The sequence below is a fragment of the Xenopus laevis genome, chromosome 1S (genome assembly GCF_017654675.1).
Source record: "Xenopus laevis strain J_2021 chromosome 1S, Xenopus_laevis_v10.1, whole genome shotgun sequence".
NCBI lineage: Eukaryota > Metazoa > Chordata > Amphibia > Anura > Pipidae > Xenopus > Xenopus laevis.
In genome coordinates this window covers 96,101,253-96,121,171 of record NC_054372.1, presented here as the reverse complement: position 1 = coordinate 96,121,171, position 19,919 = coordinate 96,101,253, and the positions used below count along the sequence as shown (strand labels likewise).

Here is a 19,919-nt window from a genome sequence, read left to right as displayed (position 1 = left end):
GCTCATTAGCAATGCACCAAGGCTGCTCAGTGCAGGGCTGAAAGACCAATGTTCTGTACACACCCTATGCACAAAGGGCTGCAGAAGAAAAGACAAGCATGAAAGAACAGAGACAATTCCTGTGTCAGTCAGCCACACGCAGTCCAGAAATAATCTGTTTATTGCACACACAGAGAAGCTGGAATCATTTGCGTGGTAAAAGTGCAGCTTCTGAAAAGAAAAGCCCCTCCAGACAAGCCCAGAACCTCCATATCCCCAAAATACATTCAGTAGTGGCACTACCATTTCTGAGGCAGTGGCACTGGCATCAGGGCGGAGGAGAAAGGGCAGCAATTATCATGTAGGAGAATGGGGCGGGTCTCCAACACCTAATTACTAGCAATTGCTTTATATTTTACTAATCCTAGTAGTCCCATTTACAGATAATAAATGGGAGATGTATATACTTCTAAACCAAAACTTTCATGACATAAATGTAAATTGGGGGGGGGGCATTGGGAATGGTTTTCCTGCCTTTGTAACTGAACCAAAAGCTTCTGATTAGTAAATGGCAAATGTTGGCACTATTATTGCAACAAGCTAAATGGCAGCATAGTGTTGAAACCTCCCAACAACATATCCTTGCTACTGAAAAAAAAAATAGGTAACTTCTCAGATGAGACTACCCTCTATATGAAATTAATTAAAGCTGCACCCTACAACAAAGCATAGACAAAAATGTGCTTTGCATTAGTGTGCAAGTTCCATTTCGGTGTAGTCCAGAAATCCATCTATTGGACAGCTGTTCACACACCCACCCCCTTACCTGCATTATAGCAAGATGTATTGTACAGATTATACAGATATACATATATAATATACAGCTGTGTGATATACACAATATGGCTTTCTAAAATACAATCCATGGGATGGTAAATAAATGTAAAAAAAAAAGCAAAACTGATGGCAGCTGAAGTTCTGCTAACGGAAAATACTTGTTTGCTTTCCTAGGAATGCAGCATCTAGGTCACCTCCAGTCTTGTTTTATGCAGGTGTTGTGATGCATCCAATCCTTGCCTTTTCACAATCCAATTGGAGCCACATGTTGGTACATTCGCATAAATACGAGAAAAGATTTATAGTGACTGTTAAAGGATTCCTGGGAAGCTGCTGTAAAACCAGGGAATCTAAGCGGCTATTTCTTGCAGACACTGAATACCACTACACTCTTAAAGCAACAGAATTATAAATTAACCTTAAATAATTGATTTAAAAATAGATGTGGCTGATAGGAGACATAGAGTTTACTGAGTTACAACATCTAAATTACGGATACTGGTTCATCCTAGTCCAGGAGAACTAAACTCTAGCAAACCGCCAGCAGTTTGCATATGCAGACACTAGCTATAACACGGTTTGGGCAAGGCAGCACTTTTTTTTTAGCAAAAATTTGCACATCTTTTAACTGCCCCTTTAGATGGGGGGGAGGGGCTATAAAGCCACAAAACAAGCTTATTAATAGGTAATAGCCATCATGGTCTGCACAATGATATGGCCCCTGTAGTTACCAGCTTATATCAGTGGCAGGGAGTCCTAGGTATGGGCCTGTGTTTGCAGCACTGTTTCTGAATGTTTTTTAATACACACAACTGTCTGCTGATAATCTTTGGAGAAGCATGCGTTGTGGATTTATTCAAAACAAAATTGTTAATTGCACATGTAAGCCCCTTCCCTGCCACTAAAGACTACTTCGCATTACCCTGATCCAGCAGTGGAAAGGTTAATGAGGCACAGGTATGGAGGTGGGTGGGTACATCTTAGTTGCACTACTGCCTCCTCTTCTAAAAACCCACCACCAGCTGACTGCACCCGCAGTTTAGGGATAGGTTACTCTTTAGCATTGTGTCACAAGTTAGCAGACAGCCGCCCCCTAATAGGATCAGTATCCGGGGCACTCACCACTGAATCCTTCCTGCCTCCTAGTGAAGCTCCACCTACAGAGTCCGAAACGCCACCAACTGAACTAGAAGAGGACAACTGATGAGAAAGGGCCAGTCGTGCTGGGACAGAGACCCTTGGCCCAGATTGAGAACCAGGCACTGCCTTGCCCATTTGGCCGGTTAAGCCTCCAGCAACTAAAGGAGGTGCTGGTGGACTACGCAGCTGTGATGCACCCTGCGGGAGCGATGGCTGTGAGGCAGAGAGTGGACGAGACTCACGGGTAAGAGTAGCAGAGTGCAGAGAATGTGTACTCTTATGGACAGAAAGCCTATGTGGAGAAGGGGAAGCAGAGGCCCCAGAATGGGTGAGGGACAGCTGGGAGCCTGTTTGACCTTTTGCTGGGTAGGCAAAGTTCTGGGACACCCGTGGGGACTGTGATGGTGGACTGGGCACAACAGAGGAAGGTTGTCTGGAAACCTGTTGTGGGGGAGGGTGATGTTGCATCTGCTGCAGTGACGGTTGGAAAAGGGCTGGAGACAAAGAGAAAGCACTGGGTCCTCCTTGGGCATACTGAAAGCGTCTCATGATGCGGGGTGATCCCACTAATGGGCTGGCCATTGGGGGACAGAAGCTCATAGCCACAGCCTGTTGTAGAGTGGCTATGGCAGAGGTGACCTGTGGCTGGGGAGAGGGTGGATTGCATGTGGCATACATTCCTCCGGCAAGTGGGTTCAGTTCCGCTTGATGCACCATCTCCCGATCATACTTCACTATTTCCTGGATAATTTCATTCTCCTTATTGTTAAAGACACCGGAGTTCAAGTCGTGCTGAACCTTGTGCATTAGGATAGAATTTTTCTTTCCTGCAAAGCAAAACAGAAGTTCAATATAAATACATCTGTATAATACTTGACACAGCAACCCCTAATCTCCATATATCCTACATTCATGGCATTGAGCAGGGTGCAAATATGGGCCACTGGCCAGTACAGTAAGGAGATTAGGTGAAGATGGTGGCAGTAACACTTCATATACAGTAAAAGTAACCTAACCTTTCACTGTTGTTGAAGTACTCTGAGATGACAGAAATTTTAGGTTACAGAGCCAGGATTAAGGATCAATTGGCACGATTTTTTTAACAAAGTCCAGAGAAAGGGGGTATAAACACATTATGGTTTATGTGGGTAATATACTTTTCATATGCTCGGTGCCATTCATGTTAGATTTCTGTCTCGAAAAGCCCCAGTGAAAAGCCATTGAGAATTCTCCTTGAACTACCTAACCTTGTTGATGACCTGGAGCATGTGCATTGAAAGAATTGCTACACATCTCCATGCTAATGGATACTCTATATGCAATAAAATCCAAAAGATTTAACAACTCTAAATGAAAGTGCCCAAAGCTGAAATGAGAGGGACAGTGTGCATTAGTGATGTATGGGCTGGCCAAAAACCTGCGGGACCCACGTGTCGGGCAGGTTCGGGCCAGCTCAAAATCTTCAGGTTGAGGGTCCAGGTTGAGCTCTTCTCCTGCCCTCCCCGCCAGAGACCTAGCACTGCCAGCTTCTGGCGCCTAAATTTAGGCGTGGGTTTATAAATAGAGGGGGGATAGGGCTGATAAGGGCCGGATGCATATCAAGAATTTCTCGACCCACACCACACACCACTAGTGTGCATGCTTGTACAGCCGCACAAACAAAAGAAACATTCCCCCCTTACCAATTACTTATATACAGGGGCTTTTCTGCCATGAGGCAAGATGAGCACCTTGACTCATGCGGCAGTTCCCCAGCAGTTTCCAGGGGTGGTAAACTTTATTAAACCGGAAATTTGGCTTTTCTAGAGTGCTATTTCCTTCTCTGCGTTCGCAATGCAACCCTGCTGCCGGTGATGTTATTCCCATTCCCTTCCCATTATTCTGTTGTTAGGCTGCTGGGGGGAAGGGAGGGGAGTGATATCACTCCAACTTGCAGTACAGCAGTAAAGAGTGACTGAAGTTTTCAAAGCACAAGTCACATGACTGGGGGCAGCTGGGAAACTGGCAATATGACTAGCCCCATGTCAGATTTCAAAATTAAATATAAAAACATATGTTTGCTTTTTTAAGTAATAGATTGAGGAATTCTGCTAGAGCAGCACTATTAACTGATGTGGTTTTTAAAACTGATGTGGTTTTTAAAAAATAAATAAATATTTCCCATGACAGTATCCCTTTTAGGTAAGCGCAAGGGGCTATCATTTTAAACGCCGCCTCATACAGCTTTAATGCCTGAAACGCCCCTGCTCGTACACCTTGACTGAATCCTGGAAATTTAGGAATAAGTTATAGGGATCAGCTAATACCATCCTTACCAATCCTATCTAGTCGGTCTATGGCCACTGTCTCGAATGCACGTCTCATCATGGGATATTCCTCCAGCACCTCATTAAAGTTATCCACAGAAAGCGAATAAAGGCGACAATACGTGTCAGCGCGCACGCTTGCTGTCCTTCGGCCTCGTGTCAGCAGACAGATCTCTGGCAGAATAAAAATGAGGTGATTTAACAAAAAAATCTAAAAAAAAACAATAAGAGTCGGAAGATGGCAAATAATTTAAAAACTAGAAGAAAAAATTAAGTTGCATTGAATTAGCCATTCTATAACATACTAAGAGTATCATAAAGGAAGCTCCCTTTTAGGAAGGTGCCTTTTTAATATTCATGGAGTATTTTAAATTATTTGCAGTCTGATTTTCTATGTTGTCATTTTAACCAAGTGACAGCAGGAGAAAAAAAATGTGTACAAAATTGTGATTAAGGAATAGCTGGTATATCACTGCACCAATACAAATATTCTTTTAATCATATTTTCTACCCATATATAGCCTCAAACTCATTTTCGCCCTAGTAAATTACAGAGAGCAGTAAAACACTATCAATACTGTTCCTGTAGAACTAGTATAATGTAGGCTTTTTGAGGAGCTCAAGCTAATTGCCAACATGGCCACCGAGCCGCTCACTCATGCTGTGACTCCCAGACCCATTAATGTGGCATGAACTGCCAATTTGCAATTTCTGAATGCCAAACAGCATGACTGAGTCATTCACAGCTGGAAATGGAAACAGGAAGTACATTAATAACCTGTGAATAAGAATAAAAACAATATTATTGACATATTTTAAAATCCACTACAATTTGTGCCATGTTTATGGTTAGTACAGTTCCCTAATAGCAAACAATGCTCAGAAGTTATCCCTGATAGAGATATGGCATAAATATAAAAAGACATACAAACTAATAAATTCTTTCCCAACCTTACAGACACTTTTATTAAACACTGAGTTCCTTCCAAGTATGGACCCTAGAGCATTTATCAGATGGAGAAAATATAAAGACAGAGACAATGGATTATCAGATTTCTATAAAAAGGGTAGGATCTTTAGCATGGCTGCAATCCAAAAAAAAATGGGGAAGTCATCCATGCGATCTATGGTGTTATAACCAATTACATCATTTCCTGTACAAGGTTTATAATAAGCAGGTTCCAACGCAACCTACTATATGGGAAAGCTTCCTAGACTTACAATTACCAACACCTCTCTCCCAAACTTACAAATTATTACAAAAAAATAGAACCTTGACTAGTCTCAAATTTCTTGATCTATGGGAGGAAGAACTGGACATCACACTACCTGGTAGTATCAGAAATAGAATATTGGGAAACATTCATAAAACTTCGAGGACCTCTAGAATTAGGGAGATGACATATAAAATCATTACTAGATGGTACTATGTACCCGAAAAGTTGCACCGTATTTTCCCATCTACATCGGATAAATGTTGGCGCTGTGGCAAAGATACAGGGTCATTCAAACACATTTGGTTCTCTTGTTCAGCAATTACTAAATATTGGGAGCAAATACTATAAACCATATAACTGGTAGCAAGTATATGCATACAGATTTTATTTCATTTTGATAGTAAAAATAACATGGTAGTGAAGGACAAGTTAACTCTACATCTTTTAAGTGCAGCTATAGCTATGATTCCAAAAAAGTGGAAATTAAAAGAAAGTCGACTAATACCGGAATGGATTAACCTAGTAGAAGAGGTTAGGAAACTTGAGGAAATCACACGTTTGATTCACAATACATTAGACCAATTCAACTTGATATGGAAACCATGGTTAAGGAAATTTGGATTGTTATGAAACAGGTCTGCTGAGAAGTAAAGAAATGATCGAAATGAGAGTGAACCTAACTATACCATTTCAATAGTGATGTTACTGATGTATAAATGTATATAGAAATGTCTTGTTGTAATGTCTTGTTGTAAACCCAGAAGCTGTTTTTTCTGATATGGTATAATGGTAATTACTTTGTTTTCCCTATCCCCTTCCTCTTTTCCTTCTGTGTCCCTCCCTCCCCTCTTTAATAAAAAGTTATCTCAGAGGTTTAAATTGTCATGAATGTAATGGAAGGCCACAGGCACAGTTGCTGTAAACCCCAGGTCTGGCAGGCCAAGAAAAATACTGGAGCGGCATATGCGGAGGATTGTGAGAATGGTTACAGACAACCCAAAGATCACCTCCAAAGACCTGCAAGAACATCTCGCTGCAGATGGTGTATCTGTACATCGTTCTACAATTCAGCACAATTTGCACAAAGAAGAAGAAGAACACTGCACTCCAAGAATAACATCTGCTACCTACTGTCAAATTTGGTGGAGGTTCCATCATGTTGTGGGGCTGTGTGGCTAGTTCAGGGACTGGGACCCTTGTTAAAAATTCGAGGGTTGGGTGAATTCAACCCATTATCAACAAATTCTTCAGGATAATGTTCAAGCATCCGTCACAAATTTGAAGTTATGCAGGGGTTGGATATTCCAACAAGACAATGACCCTAAACACACTACGAAATCTAAAAAGGCATTTATGCAGAGGGAGAAGTACAATATTCTGGAATGGCCGTCACAGTCCCCTGACTTGAATATCATTGAAAATATATGGGATGACAAATAAAGTGGAGAGATTTTGTATGGACGAATGGTCAAAAATATCGCCATCCTGAATCCAGACACTCATCAAAGGCTATACGTGGCGTCTAGAGGCTGTTACATTTGCAAAAGGAGGCTCAACTAAGTATTGATGTAATATCTCTGTTGGGCTGCCCAAATTTATGCACTTGTCTAAATTTGTTATGATGCATATTGGATATGTTCTGTAAATCCAATAAACTTTATGTCACTGCTGAAATACTACTGTTTCTATAAGGCATGTTATATATTAAAAGGAAGTTGCTACTTTGAAAGCTCAGCCAATGATAAACAAAACTCCAATGAATTAAGAGGAGTTCCCAAACTTTTTCATATGACTGTATGTGTACAGTAAAACACAGAAGTATTGCTTATCAACAGAATGAAAAATGTATATAAGGCAATTAGCCTTAAGGGCAATAGACTTTCATAATAAAAACAATAATACAGATTTTGTATAAGAAGAAACTTGCTCAGAGCCCAATTTGGAGCAATAATCTGCAAAGCAATTAAATCACTTAAAATAACACATTAAAACTGGTAGATGGTAACTAATTTTTAATTGATTGTGTTTAGAAAGTTTCTGTGAAATGAGGCTTATATTGATTTTTTTCCTTGTTATCATCATAGTTTCTATTTAATGATCTATGACAGATACAGGAGGCTGCACAAAGTAAGCTTGGCCAAACCCTATAGCAGAAACAGCGATGCCATTTTTAATTTTTACAGCTAACCAGATCATTGAAGTTCAATGTTTGTTTTGCTGTGGGTTTTAATGACAACTCCTTAGCTAACACAAGCAATTTGGCAGCTCCAACAGATTTACTGTGGATTTTTGAACATTCTAGCAACTCTTGTTTTATACAATTTTAAGAGAGATGAAAGGAAACTTTAAATGAACATATTTTGATTTAACTATGGTTTATGGGACATGCATTTATTTTTACTGGAGATGTGTTACTGTTACTCATTGATGAATTGGGAATAAGCTATTGAGACTAATCTACATATAAAAAAAAATAATAATAATAGGGTAGGAGCTACATAAATGGTTTGCTAATCAGCCGGCTAAGAAAAGCATTTCTCTACAGATCCTCTTCTGCTCTTAATTCACCTTACATGGGTAGGAATAAAGCAATACAAATAAGCTGCACACAAGGCAACTATTTAGTAGTAATGTAGTAATGTTTTTTTAGTGTTACACAACAAAGCAAATCTGAGCATCTGTAGTGTAGCTGCAGGAGGGTATTGTTTCTATTTTCACGTCTCACTTCCTCCTATATATGTACATATTTATCTATAACTATTTCTATAGCACTACTATGTTGCTAATAATGACTAGACTATTTGCCAGTTACCGTTGGTCTGGCCCAGATTAGCACTAAAGAGGCATTTTAAGTGTGAAAAATGAGCCCTAACAAATGTGGTGGCAGGATTGTAGTCAGCTGGGTACAGCAGGAGGTAGTGTCAAGAGTGCATAATAGCAAAATTCTGCAACAAACACATATGGAAGCAGCAACCCAAATCCATGGTAGTTTGGTGCAGGGTTCTGCTAGTATTGCCAACCTAATCAGTACCTATAATACTCGCAAGAGTCATGTTTTTTTGTAAGCGTAATTGCTATTACATTGCCTGGATGTTTACATTCCATGCACTCCTGTTTCTGACTCCTGAAACAATGTATCAAACTAAGATAACAAAACTAGAGGAGAACAGATGGCTTGTGCATGACCCTCATTCCTCCCTAATATAACTTCCTCCCTCTCTCTTTACTCCTTCTAACATGGTTTATATCATGTACAGCTCTTCTGGGGCCCACCATGTTGCTCTACCATGGCTGCAACTGCCACAATCAATATGTCACCTGTCACTCTCTTCCCTAATTCCTTTAGACAGGCATAGCTGAACCTCAGCTCTCTTGCTCCCTGTTCTCCCGCAGAACTGAAAACGATGTTGGGGTTTTATAAATAAACTATCGTAATAATTCTAAAAGCCCTTGGCAAAAAGCATGGTTTGCAGCTGAGCAGCATCTGGAGAACAGCAGGTATGCAGAGCCCTTTAATTGTTGCTTTCACGTCCCACCCAGCACAAATACGTTCTGTTTTAATCTGTGCTGTCCCATTAAGCACAGGGATTTATGGAGATTGCATGTGTTCTATATCAGGTGATAGCATCTGCACTAAAACTGCCCTACAGTATTGTGTTTTATGCATGATAAGCTGGCAGCTATGAGGGTTACCATCTGGCAAAAGGGCAGCAGTTGCCTACATGCTTCGCTAAACAACAGGTTAAGAAAGGCATTTCTATATAGATTCTCTGTATTGTAGCAGCTGCTGGGTAACTGTTTTGCTTATCTTCATTTCCTTCTATGTATGTACAACTTTAGTTCTATAATGCTACTATGTTAATACTATTTATTCATTGAATAGGGATAGTGTATGGAAATTTTGCTGAGCTGCTACAAAGGCTGACAATGTGCTGTCCCTGGTAGCACGAAAGAGCCATCCAAGAGAAAATGAGCCCTAGCATATACTTTGTTAATTCTGCATAGCGGTGCGGTCATTGTCACTCCAGTACTGGGAGACATTTCCTATTCCAGTCAGACAGCAGGAGTTGACTTAATGGGCAAAATACTGCAACAAACACACATGGAAGCAACATCCATATGCATTAGGCACAAATGCAGAAGTCTGCTTGGATTGCCCATCTGATCAGTTCTTATACTCTTGTCAAGAGTGATTGCTAGTCACAAGCTTTACTAAAGGATAAGGATGGTTGCACAGACTTGGTATAGGTGCTTAATGCAAGGCTCCTGAGAAAAAGAAGGGGGTTCATCTGGAAGACGCTGTGGTTGTTGCTTAGTTCAACTGAACAAGCATATTGGTCACATTACACTTGGCATGTGTGGCTTCCAGGAGTATCCCTCCCATCGGTCCCATGCGTGGAGAAAAAAAAACTATATTATATTTGTACTGTTACATCTAAGGGTTCAGCAAACTCCAGATATTTTATCAATATTTAGCAAATTTGCATTTTAATCCAAAAATGTTTTCTGTAGGCAAATTAGGATTCAGTATAAGTTTAGCATGTATGTATGTATGTATGTATGTATGTATGTATGTATGTATATATATGCTAAACTTATACAGTACATAAGTAGCACTGCAGATTAATGCAAAAAGGGTTTACTGGCATTTTAATTTTCCCCTTTTCTTGAGCCCAGTGATTACATAGGAAGTGCTTCTATTATTTTCTAATAAAGCCCATCTAGCTCACAATTCTCCTATTACTATGGCTTTTCACTGTATGTATGTATGTATGTATGTATATATATATATATATATATATATATATATATATATATATATATATATATATATGCTAAACTTATACAGTACATAAGTAGCAGTGCAGATTAATGCAAAAAGGGTTTACTGGCATTTTAATTTTCCCCTTTTCTTGAGCCCAGTGATTACATAGGAAGTGCTTCTATTATTTTCTAATAAAGCCCATCTAGCTCACAATTCTCCTATTACTATGGCTTTTCACTGTATGTATGTATGTATGTATGTATGTATGTATGTATGTATGTATGGATAGCTCAGGAGAACTAACACTCTATATAAACATTTGCTTTCTCTGACTGTAAACAGGTATATGTTATTATATGCATCGAACATTCCATCTCTGCATATTTGCAATACAGAGTGGGAGCTGTCATATTCCCTCCCTCACTGGAAACATTCTCCACATACCAAAATAGAACAAAACTATCAACTGATCATTAATGCATAGTGCTCTTCTGTTGCCTTGAGAATACCTCAGCAGTAGCTAAAATGATACTGTAGTTCCCTCTTGTGTAGATATGCAATACCTTGAGACAGCAACACATTATTTTAAAGGTTTATTGTCAACTTTTTTGCAAAACTTCTGCCTTCAACAAATGATCCCCGCAAAGTATGTGTTGGCATGTTTCCACAGTTATTTACAGAGCCTAAGATTAGCAGGCCTGCGCAGGTAATCTGTGAGTTCTGGCAAATACCAGAGGGGCTACTGTAACATGCAACAGACAGTCACTACTTAGTGGGCCTGTGTGAGACCCTTCAGGCATCCGTGTACTTAAAATGCCACCAGGGCTTATTTTGAATCCCAGTGCACACCTGCATGAAAGTATCTTTGTATTATATGACATTTATTAAAAAGTGTTCTCAATAATGTGGTGCAAGCCAGTTAAATGAGAAGGAAAGTTGTCAAGTTGGCTTGACTTTAAAGGAGAAGGAAAGTTTCTTTTTATACTTGGGGCGTACCAAAAGTTAGGCTCCCCCGAATGTGATCTCATTTACTTACCTGACACCCTGGTGCAGTTTTCTGTTGATAGGAGCACCGGCCCAGGGTTCTACCAGCGAGCAGCACAGAACAATCTTCACTTCTTCAATTCTCAAATGTCCCGAGGCAGATGTATGCTCAGTAGAACGGAATAGCTGTTTTTTTTTGTTAAAGTTCGGCTTTTCGCCCAACTGTGCATACGCAACCACGCGAAGAAAGAAGAAGCAGGAATGGATCGATCCATCGGAAGGACCCCGGGCGCTGCACCTGACACGGGATGCCTGAAGGGTATTAAAAAAACAACTCTTTCCTTCTCCTTTAGTCAAGCCATAGAGGTCTATGGCTGTTTTTGGTGTATCATAGCCATATACTAAAGTTGTACATTGAACCCCAATTTAAAACAAAAACTTCAGTTTTTCTTAAACAAACCCCCCCTCCCAATTCAAATATATTTGCTTATTATTCTCCACAGGCATACATGATTCCTCAGCTTTAAAAGGAAACCATGATAGTCTGCCTCTAACTTGTAGGGAGCATTTCTCATCCACGCTGCCTTGAGCTGACAGAGTAATTAAACCCCTACATCAATTTATTTCATACTGAAGTGAATTATTCTGGCACTTGAAATCTCACTTCTTTCCAGAATCTGTACACTGCTCACCATGTAAAGAATATGGACTTTAAGCCCCAGAATCCATCACATCCATCCATCCATCAATATGGTGCACTAATTTTTACATAAACCAAACAATGACCTTAGATCAGTTTTCCCTTTAAAGTCTCTACTCTAAAGACTGAAGGAGCCTTTAGGGTGAATTCACTTACCGTATATACTCGCGTATAAGCCGAGTTTTTCAGCACCCAAAATGTGCTGAAAAACTCAAACTCGGCTTATACGCGGGTCATACCTCCTTCCGCGGCCCCAGCAGGACTGTCTGTGACTGACTGTGTCGCCGCCCGGAGCAGGTCCAGGAGCTCCGGGCGGCGCGTCCTTCCCTGCCGGCGTTCGCTCCCAAAATGGCGGCGCCCATGGCCGCCACGTGGGTAGCGGCCGGCGCCGCTACCCACGTGGCGGCCATGGGCGCCGCCATTTTGGGAGCGAACGCCGGCAGGGAAGGACGCGCCGCCCGGAGCTCCTGGACCTGCTCCGGGCGGCGACACAGTCAGTCACAGACAGGCAGGGAAGGACGCGCCCATCACTAATAGCAAACTGTGTGAGACTTTCCAGTGACAGAGGGATCATTAATTACGGTAATTAGTGAGAAGTAGATGCCCACAGTTTTGAAATTGCATCAGTTGTCGCTGTTTTGCTAATCATGACATTTTTGCCAATTTTGTGTCACTCAAGCTAGATCTGCTTTTAGCATGATTTGCTGGCAAACTGGCCTGATTTGCACATCCGAAATCAATATAATCACAGGCTATTCACACATTCCTAGCAATACCCAAAAGTGATTTCCAGTTTCATTATTTCATTTAATTGCTGATCATCATTATAGCTAAGTAAGTGGCTGTAAGATATAAAGCACCCACTTTGCAGTTTAATGACAAAGTCATTGATAATGATATTTGAACTGAAATTAATAATGGTTTAGTTCTAATAGCTTTTCCATTATTACTATTTGAAAGAGCAAACAAAAAAGTAATAACAATGACAATCTCACCAGGCTTAAATGACCTAGGCTTATACACGAGTCAATACATTTTTCCAGTTTTCTTAGGTAAATTAGGTACCTCGGCTTATACACGGGTCGGCTTATACACGAGTATATACGGTACTCTGCCGCAGTGTGCAAAGTGCAATCACAATGTTTTTTTCCCCACAAAGCAGCTTCACCCCCCTTTCCAGAATTCTAGTTATAGAATGCAATTGCACCTGATTCACCAAGACAGATGCAACTGCACGTATGCCTAGTCATAAATTGAGTGCAGTTGCGCCAGTGTGCAAGTGAGTCTCCACCATATTCTTTAGCCACAACTCTGCTGCAGCATGCACAGCTCCCCGAGAACCCTGTGTCAATAGGCACAGTAGCACTTGATTTGGAACAGGAAGGTACAGCACAACTACACAGAAGTACAACGAGCACATTGGGATCACAGAAAGTGGTTTTAGTCATAACTCAAGGCAAAATGCAATGAACTATACTTGGGAACGAAGTGACCCTACTGTGTTTGCTGTATATTTTGTTATGATTTTAAGCTCTAATGAGCAGGGCCATATTTACGTCAGTTAATCTGCATGCTTGATATATACACCCTTCTACTGTACAACGTTGTCAAATATGTTGGTGGTTGATGAATACATGAAGATAACAATAATAATATTCTTACTATAAAGGCAGAGTTGTCTCTCTCTCTCTCTGCTAAGGCAGAAAGCAGATTTTTCCATAACGACATGGCAGCAGCACTAACTATGCACTGTCAGGTTTTACCTGGTCAACCACAATTTCACTGCGCAAGAAGAGAAACAGGCACAAAGCAGCGTGACCCCGTAACAAAGAACATTATATTCCAGGTCATACTTGCTTTCTTTTCTTTTTTTTCTTTTTGCAGAGAAAGAAAACTATAGTTCACTTGATTATAGCTTATAAAAGGCAAATAATCCACATTGTTTATAACAGTGCCTGCCAAAGGTATAATACATTTGCAGTGGGAGAAATAAGACTTATACTAGATCTATTTCTTTTGGTTCACCTACTGTTGTGATGACAAATACAAGACTCTAAACTACATCTTCCAGCATCCAAAAACACACTTCATAAATTGTAGTTCTCAGAAGCTGCGGTGTGTATAACATATCTGCCTTAAAGCACTGGCTCCTCATATTATTCCCAAAAGGACCACACTACCCTTCTTCTGACCATCTGAAGCATTCTTAAAGGGATTCTCTAATCCACAATGACAAATGGTAGCAGATGATTTGTAAATACGTGTCATAAACAACTTAATTATATCATTCCTATGATTCTTGACATAATGAATATTTTATTAGTGTGCTATTAGTTTAGTTCTGTGAGTCCCAGACTGACAGCACAATACTTTACTTTACCAGGGTAACTGTTGAATATAATATTTATAAACAGATTACCAAATTGCCAAAATAAGCATGGAACAAAACACCATTTTGCATAGTAATATTCTTTAGTTTAATACATTTCAAATTGTAAATGCTTATAGCACAAACACATAGCTTGTTAAGGAAGAGGTTTTATTATATAAACTGGTAAAGGAGACCATTTATGATTGCCCGAGCTTTTGTGCTCAGGCATATAGGAAACCCTGAGTGAGTTTATTAATAACGCAGCGCTTCATACCCAGAAAAGCTTATCAATCTTTTTAAATTTGGAACAAAGAAAAACGTTGGCACCTAAAAGCTGAATCTAAATCAGAACTATGCAGAGTAGAACATTGACTGGACACACAGCATAAAAAAGGGTTAAGTATACACAAAGGAAACACTGCCTGCAAAGAGTGATGCACAAATGTGTCTATGACTGATTTTCATTACACAGTTATCAGATGCATAATGTTGGAAGATGAAGATCAACAGCAGGATGATCTGCTGAAAAGTGCCCCCCGTTCCCCAGCCAGAAGTGATACATGCACAATCTGCCTTCTGCAAAATACTTGTTTCCATTTCGTGGTTAATAAAAAAAAAAACTCTAACAGATGTCATGTTGAGTCGCCCCTTTCTTTGTAAAAGCGACTGCATCTCCATATAGGACTCCATTAGGCCATCGCTGATGAGAGGCAGCTTCCCAGTTTAGCAAAGGTTATGCGGTTTATTTACTTTTTAACTTATCCGCTCATTTTTCCCACTCCATATAAATGTAAGAGGGAGGTAGCAGGCTTACAATAAACTCTACTCGTGTGCGGCTGTTATTGTACAACATATTTTATCACAGACGAGATCTTAAAATCTGCTCTGGATATCGTCACACATTTGCACCAGACTGAGGGAAATTATGTGCGTAGAAATGATAGCCAGGCCTTCCTATATGTTTCATTTAGAAGAAATAGGACCTTGAACGTCTTCACTGTGTAGGTGATTTGCAGCTGCTAGGGTAATAGTGTCTCTGAAGCAAAGCATTTATGCACCAATAAAATCAAAATGGATACTAAGCACTCTGCAGTTACAACCAAAATGGAGGCATACTGTCAAGCTTTGTGGACCAATTTTTTTTTTTTTTTTAAAAAAAAAAAAAGGGAAACTGCTGGATAAGCAGGGTCCTAAATTGCACTTAGTTTAAAGGTTCTGTCACTGATGTGCTTCATAAATGTTTGGGAAAAAAATGGGTATTAGCAATTTGCTTGATGTGCACTTTCTAAAAACCTTAGCTACTATAGCAAGGGCATATTCTAAAATGTGTACTTTCTGTTGCTCCTCCTTAAACAACACTGGGAAACCTCACCTATATCTACTAATGAAAAAAAGATGCTTACCAGGAAATTTTCTGCTACTCAGACATTTTGCCCCAGATTTAACTTAGTTAGTTAATTGTTAGTCGAACATGCAGTCTCTTGGACTTCCCCATCTGCACCTTTTTAATACTATAATAAAAAAAAAAACTTTAATAAAATTGGAAAGCCAAGCTGGGTGCTAAGTCAGTAAATAATGCAGAGCACCAGTTAATTAACTGTAGGTGAAGGAATCTCAGGTATAGGTTATAACATTATGCTCCCAATAGTTTGTAACTTGACATAAGTAAAACAATCAGTCCAGGCATAACATACTATTGGTTAGTTAAGGAGAGTCTGAAAAGCTGAGCAACATTGTAACATTGCTTACATACACTAAGTGCAGGGATATCAGCTTTGCTCCCTTGCTGATAATTGAGAACGCCATCGTAGACGCCGTTGTAAAAGTTATATACGCCTATTATATGATTTAATGGCATGACATCCATTCATGAATGACTCCAATTATAGCCATTTATTAAGCTTGGCTAATTTGAATTGGGAAATAGCTTGCATTCTGGTACAACCTGGAGATCAATAACCATTAACAGTTTCATATTCCCTAGCTAAGGAATTAATAGTGTCCCAGTGGATGAACGTGCCACTCTCACATGAGCCAAAAATTTATCAATATTGATAATGACCTGTCAATGCTTCTGAAAAGTAAATCAGAACCATATATTATTTAATTATAGGTACTGGTTCTGCAGCAATGTGTTAGAATTTAGTGCAGAGCCAGTATATCAAGCAGCTTAAGTCAGTGTTAGCCTGCTTATACCCCCTCCAGCCACTCATCACCATAGAAGCATATTCCTCCAACTCATTTACATCTTCCAACTAGAAAAGAGAATTCTTAAGGTGGCCATAGACGTTAAGATTTTTTAAAGATCTTTTTGGTTATCATAACAACAAGCTTATCTTTAAATGATAGTTAAAATGTGAAAAGTGATATTGTCTAATTGAAGCTGTGAAAACTGTGGGCAGCTGCCTACTTGGTCCTGCAAACCATTGGACAATGGATAAATTTCACTTTGAACAATGAAAGTTTTCTAACCCAACTGATCTATTTTCTGACCACTAACCTCACTATAATCTGATGAATTTGTCGGATCTTACTAAAATTGGTAGTTATGGAGAGAACAATCTTAACGTCTATGGCCACCCTTTAAATACTCAATACATAGTTGGTTTTATGTAGTATCTCATAGCTATCAATATTATTGTAGTTAAAGCAGACGATCCTATAAGAATATGCAGTGATGGAACACAGCAGGCAAAAAGTGGAGAAAAACATGTTTTGCTTTTACAATCATGTCTGATTTAGGTAGATGGAAAACAACAGCAGCATTCATATCTAACATGGAATGATGTGTTACCAAGAGGGATGCTTGCACTAGAAAATTGGGTCTCACTGCCATGTTTGAGTCCTAAAAGTTTTTGTAGGCAAACAGTGATGCAAGCTGGCTATACATATTAGGCCAAGATCCAGAATGCTGACTTTGAGGTAAGCAGTCACATCCCTAGGGAACTGTGAGGATACTGGTTAGATGTAAATGCATTTCTACATCAATCACTGCTTGCTGGAAAATATAAGAAGTCACAAGGCTACATCAGAAATCAGTTGATAAATCTGTAATTAAGCAACTAAACACAACAACATGTGTCATGTATTGTGATATACACAACACCCCTGTGAACATTTTTGGCCATTATTACTTCATAATGCATGAAACGCCGACATAAAAAAATAAACCAGACACCTTGGCACAATGGATACATGGGTGCAGAACATGCCAGTATTCTTCCAAATTATTGCTTGCCTTCAACCAGCTCTCAGCAGGAGAGTTAAATAAAAGAGAAGAATTCCTTTCAGTAGATGGACTAACATTTTCTTCAGAAACACAAGGCCTAATTTAAGACTTATTTCTCACCAGTGCCTGCTCACAGTGGTGTTACTCTTTGTCCCAGGGGGTGCTTATTGAAGGCCTATGCTCCATTAGCCATAAATAGCTGGGACCTTGAAAGTAGTACTTGGCCCATTTTTTAAAAGTCCCTTAGCAAGGTCCATAATCATTGATTTTAAGAAACACTAATTAGGAGCAGTATTTCTAAACCAAGAGTTGAAAATAATATGCACTGAAAGAAATCAGACTGGATTATATTAGTAATATGTCAAAAAATGAAAGCATTGTACCAGTGGAAACCCAGGTTTTACATTTACATATGGTGTGAAATATGGAGCCAGAGCAAAGACTAATTTGTAATTACATAAGAAATAGATCTTTAATTAAAAAATCGATCTACAGAATTGTGGCACCATTTTAAGGCCTGAAACGTTGCTGTGATGCCCCTATGGACAAATAAAGGCTTTTAAGAAATAAGAAAAGTATGGTGGTGTGGTTTCAAAATCTTATACCCATGATGATTCCAATGGAAAGTGGCCATTGAAGTTATGTGCACTGCCTTTATAGAGGTTGATAATCGTTGTGCTGACTACTTGCTACTACACCATTTTAAGGACAGACAGAAAATGTCTATAATATAGAAGACTTCATAGAGATTTCATAGAACAAAACTCCTGAACAGGTATTTTGTGGTGTTGTGGTTATTAGTCTGGATCCTCTAACAGTTTGATAATGTTTAAGAAATTGTTTTACTATAACAAGATTGTGTGTTCTGCGTCCCGAGTACACAACACAATGATTGCCATTTTACCCCTAATATGGACTAATTTCTAGGGATACACCAAATCCAGGATTCAGTTCGGAATTCAGCCAGGATTCGGCCTTTTTCAGCAAGATTCGGATTCGGGCGAACCGAATCCAAATCCTAATTTGCATATGCAAATTGTAGGCGGGAAGGAAACCACATGACTTTTTGTCACAAAACAAGGAAGTAAAAAATGTTTTCCCCCTTCCCACCCATAATTTGCATATGCAAATTAGGATTCGGTTCGGTATTTGGCCAAATCTTTTGTGAAGGATTCCGGGGTTCGGCTGAATCCAAAATAGTGGATTCGGTGTATCCCTACTAATTCCTGCATAAGCATGGAGTAATACGATTAGGTTCAACATAAAAGAAGCAAATCAAACACAGATTGATTAGTTCATGACTGGACTAGCTGCTTACTGACCGTTGTACATGGTCAGAAACACGGGCTTCCAACTCAGATATTTGATTGGGCTCAGTCAAAAGTTGAGAAGGCTGAAAAACCAAAGAGCCCTCCTTACAAGGTATGTTTGTAGTAGATGTAGTCAGAGTACCCAAAATTTCCACAGACATCTTTCTTTGGCATCATTGTTTTATAATCTGTATCTGTCCCATGGCAAAGTGAGTTAGTTTGGCTGTACCTTGTACACCTTTAACAGAAGTACAGAGCAACTGTGGACAGTTTATTCATAGAGATGATAATGTCAGATAAATCATGCTGCTACTACTTTATACTTGTTTATAAAAGTCCACCTGTTAATCGTATTTAGTATGTCCTCACCCTGCTAATCATTCCTTTGAAAATTGAAAACTTAAATAATGATCACGTACTTTAAATGTAATAATAATTGCAATATCTCACCTCCAAAGTAGGAGCCATCTGAGAGCTTCACCTCCTTGTTGCCCTTGGTGAGGACGCTGACCACCCCATGTTGGATGAAATACATCTTTTTGCCAATGGTCCCCTCACGAACAATGTAATCTGTGGGCTGAAAGACCTCAAACTTCAACTTGGTCAGCATGGCAGTCACGAAAGAAGGGTCAGCATTGGCAAACAGTGGCATGGATGCAACCAGTTTCCGGCAGTTAAAGTTGACTATCTCCTAATCACAGGAATTATGGGACAGAGATGAGCAATGTAGGAATGTGATAAAAGAAATATGGGGCATTTGAAAATAAGAGTGAGGAGATGTGAAACAATAGGGAAAATAAGGAAGGAAAGAGGTAAAAAAACATGGAGATAAAAGAGAGAGAGAGAGAGAGAGAGAGAGAGAGAGAGAGAGAGAGAGAGAGAGAGAGAGAGAGAGAGAGAGGTAATTAGTTTTGTACACTCCTCAAAAAAAATGTTTTTTTATCATCCACCCCACCATATACACCTTTTGTCAGTCATTTCAAGGAATCTTCCTGCCCACCAACAAATGCTAGCTAAAAAAACCAAAACCAAAACACGCAAGTATGTTAAGGTCTTCTGCACACTGACCCTCATGTTCCCC

General features: G+C 39.6%; 1 protein-coding gene across 1 annotated transcript in view; it reads right to left on the bottom strand.

Moving 5' to 3' along the window:
* Positions 1 to 142: 142 nt before the first annotated feature.
* The window catches only part of LOC108706899 (potassium/sodium hyperpolarization-activated cyclic nucleotide-gated channel 2), a 49,747-nt gene continuing 29,970 nt past the window's right edge, over positions 143 to 19,919 (bottom strand). Inside the window, exons 6-8 of the mRNA XM_018243695.2 lie at positions 19,289 to 19,529; positions 4,272 to 4,436; positions 143 to 2,783 (exon numbers count right to left, since the gene is read on the bottom strand). Of these exons, the coding sequence (XP_018099184.1) occupies positions 1,885 to 2,783; positions 4,272 to 4,436; positions 19,289 to 19,529 (1,305 nt within the window). The 3' untranslated portion in view covers positions 143 to 1,884. The remainder of the gene's footprint in view (positions 2,784 to 4,271; positions 4,437 to 19,288; positions 19,530 to 19,919) is intronic.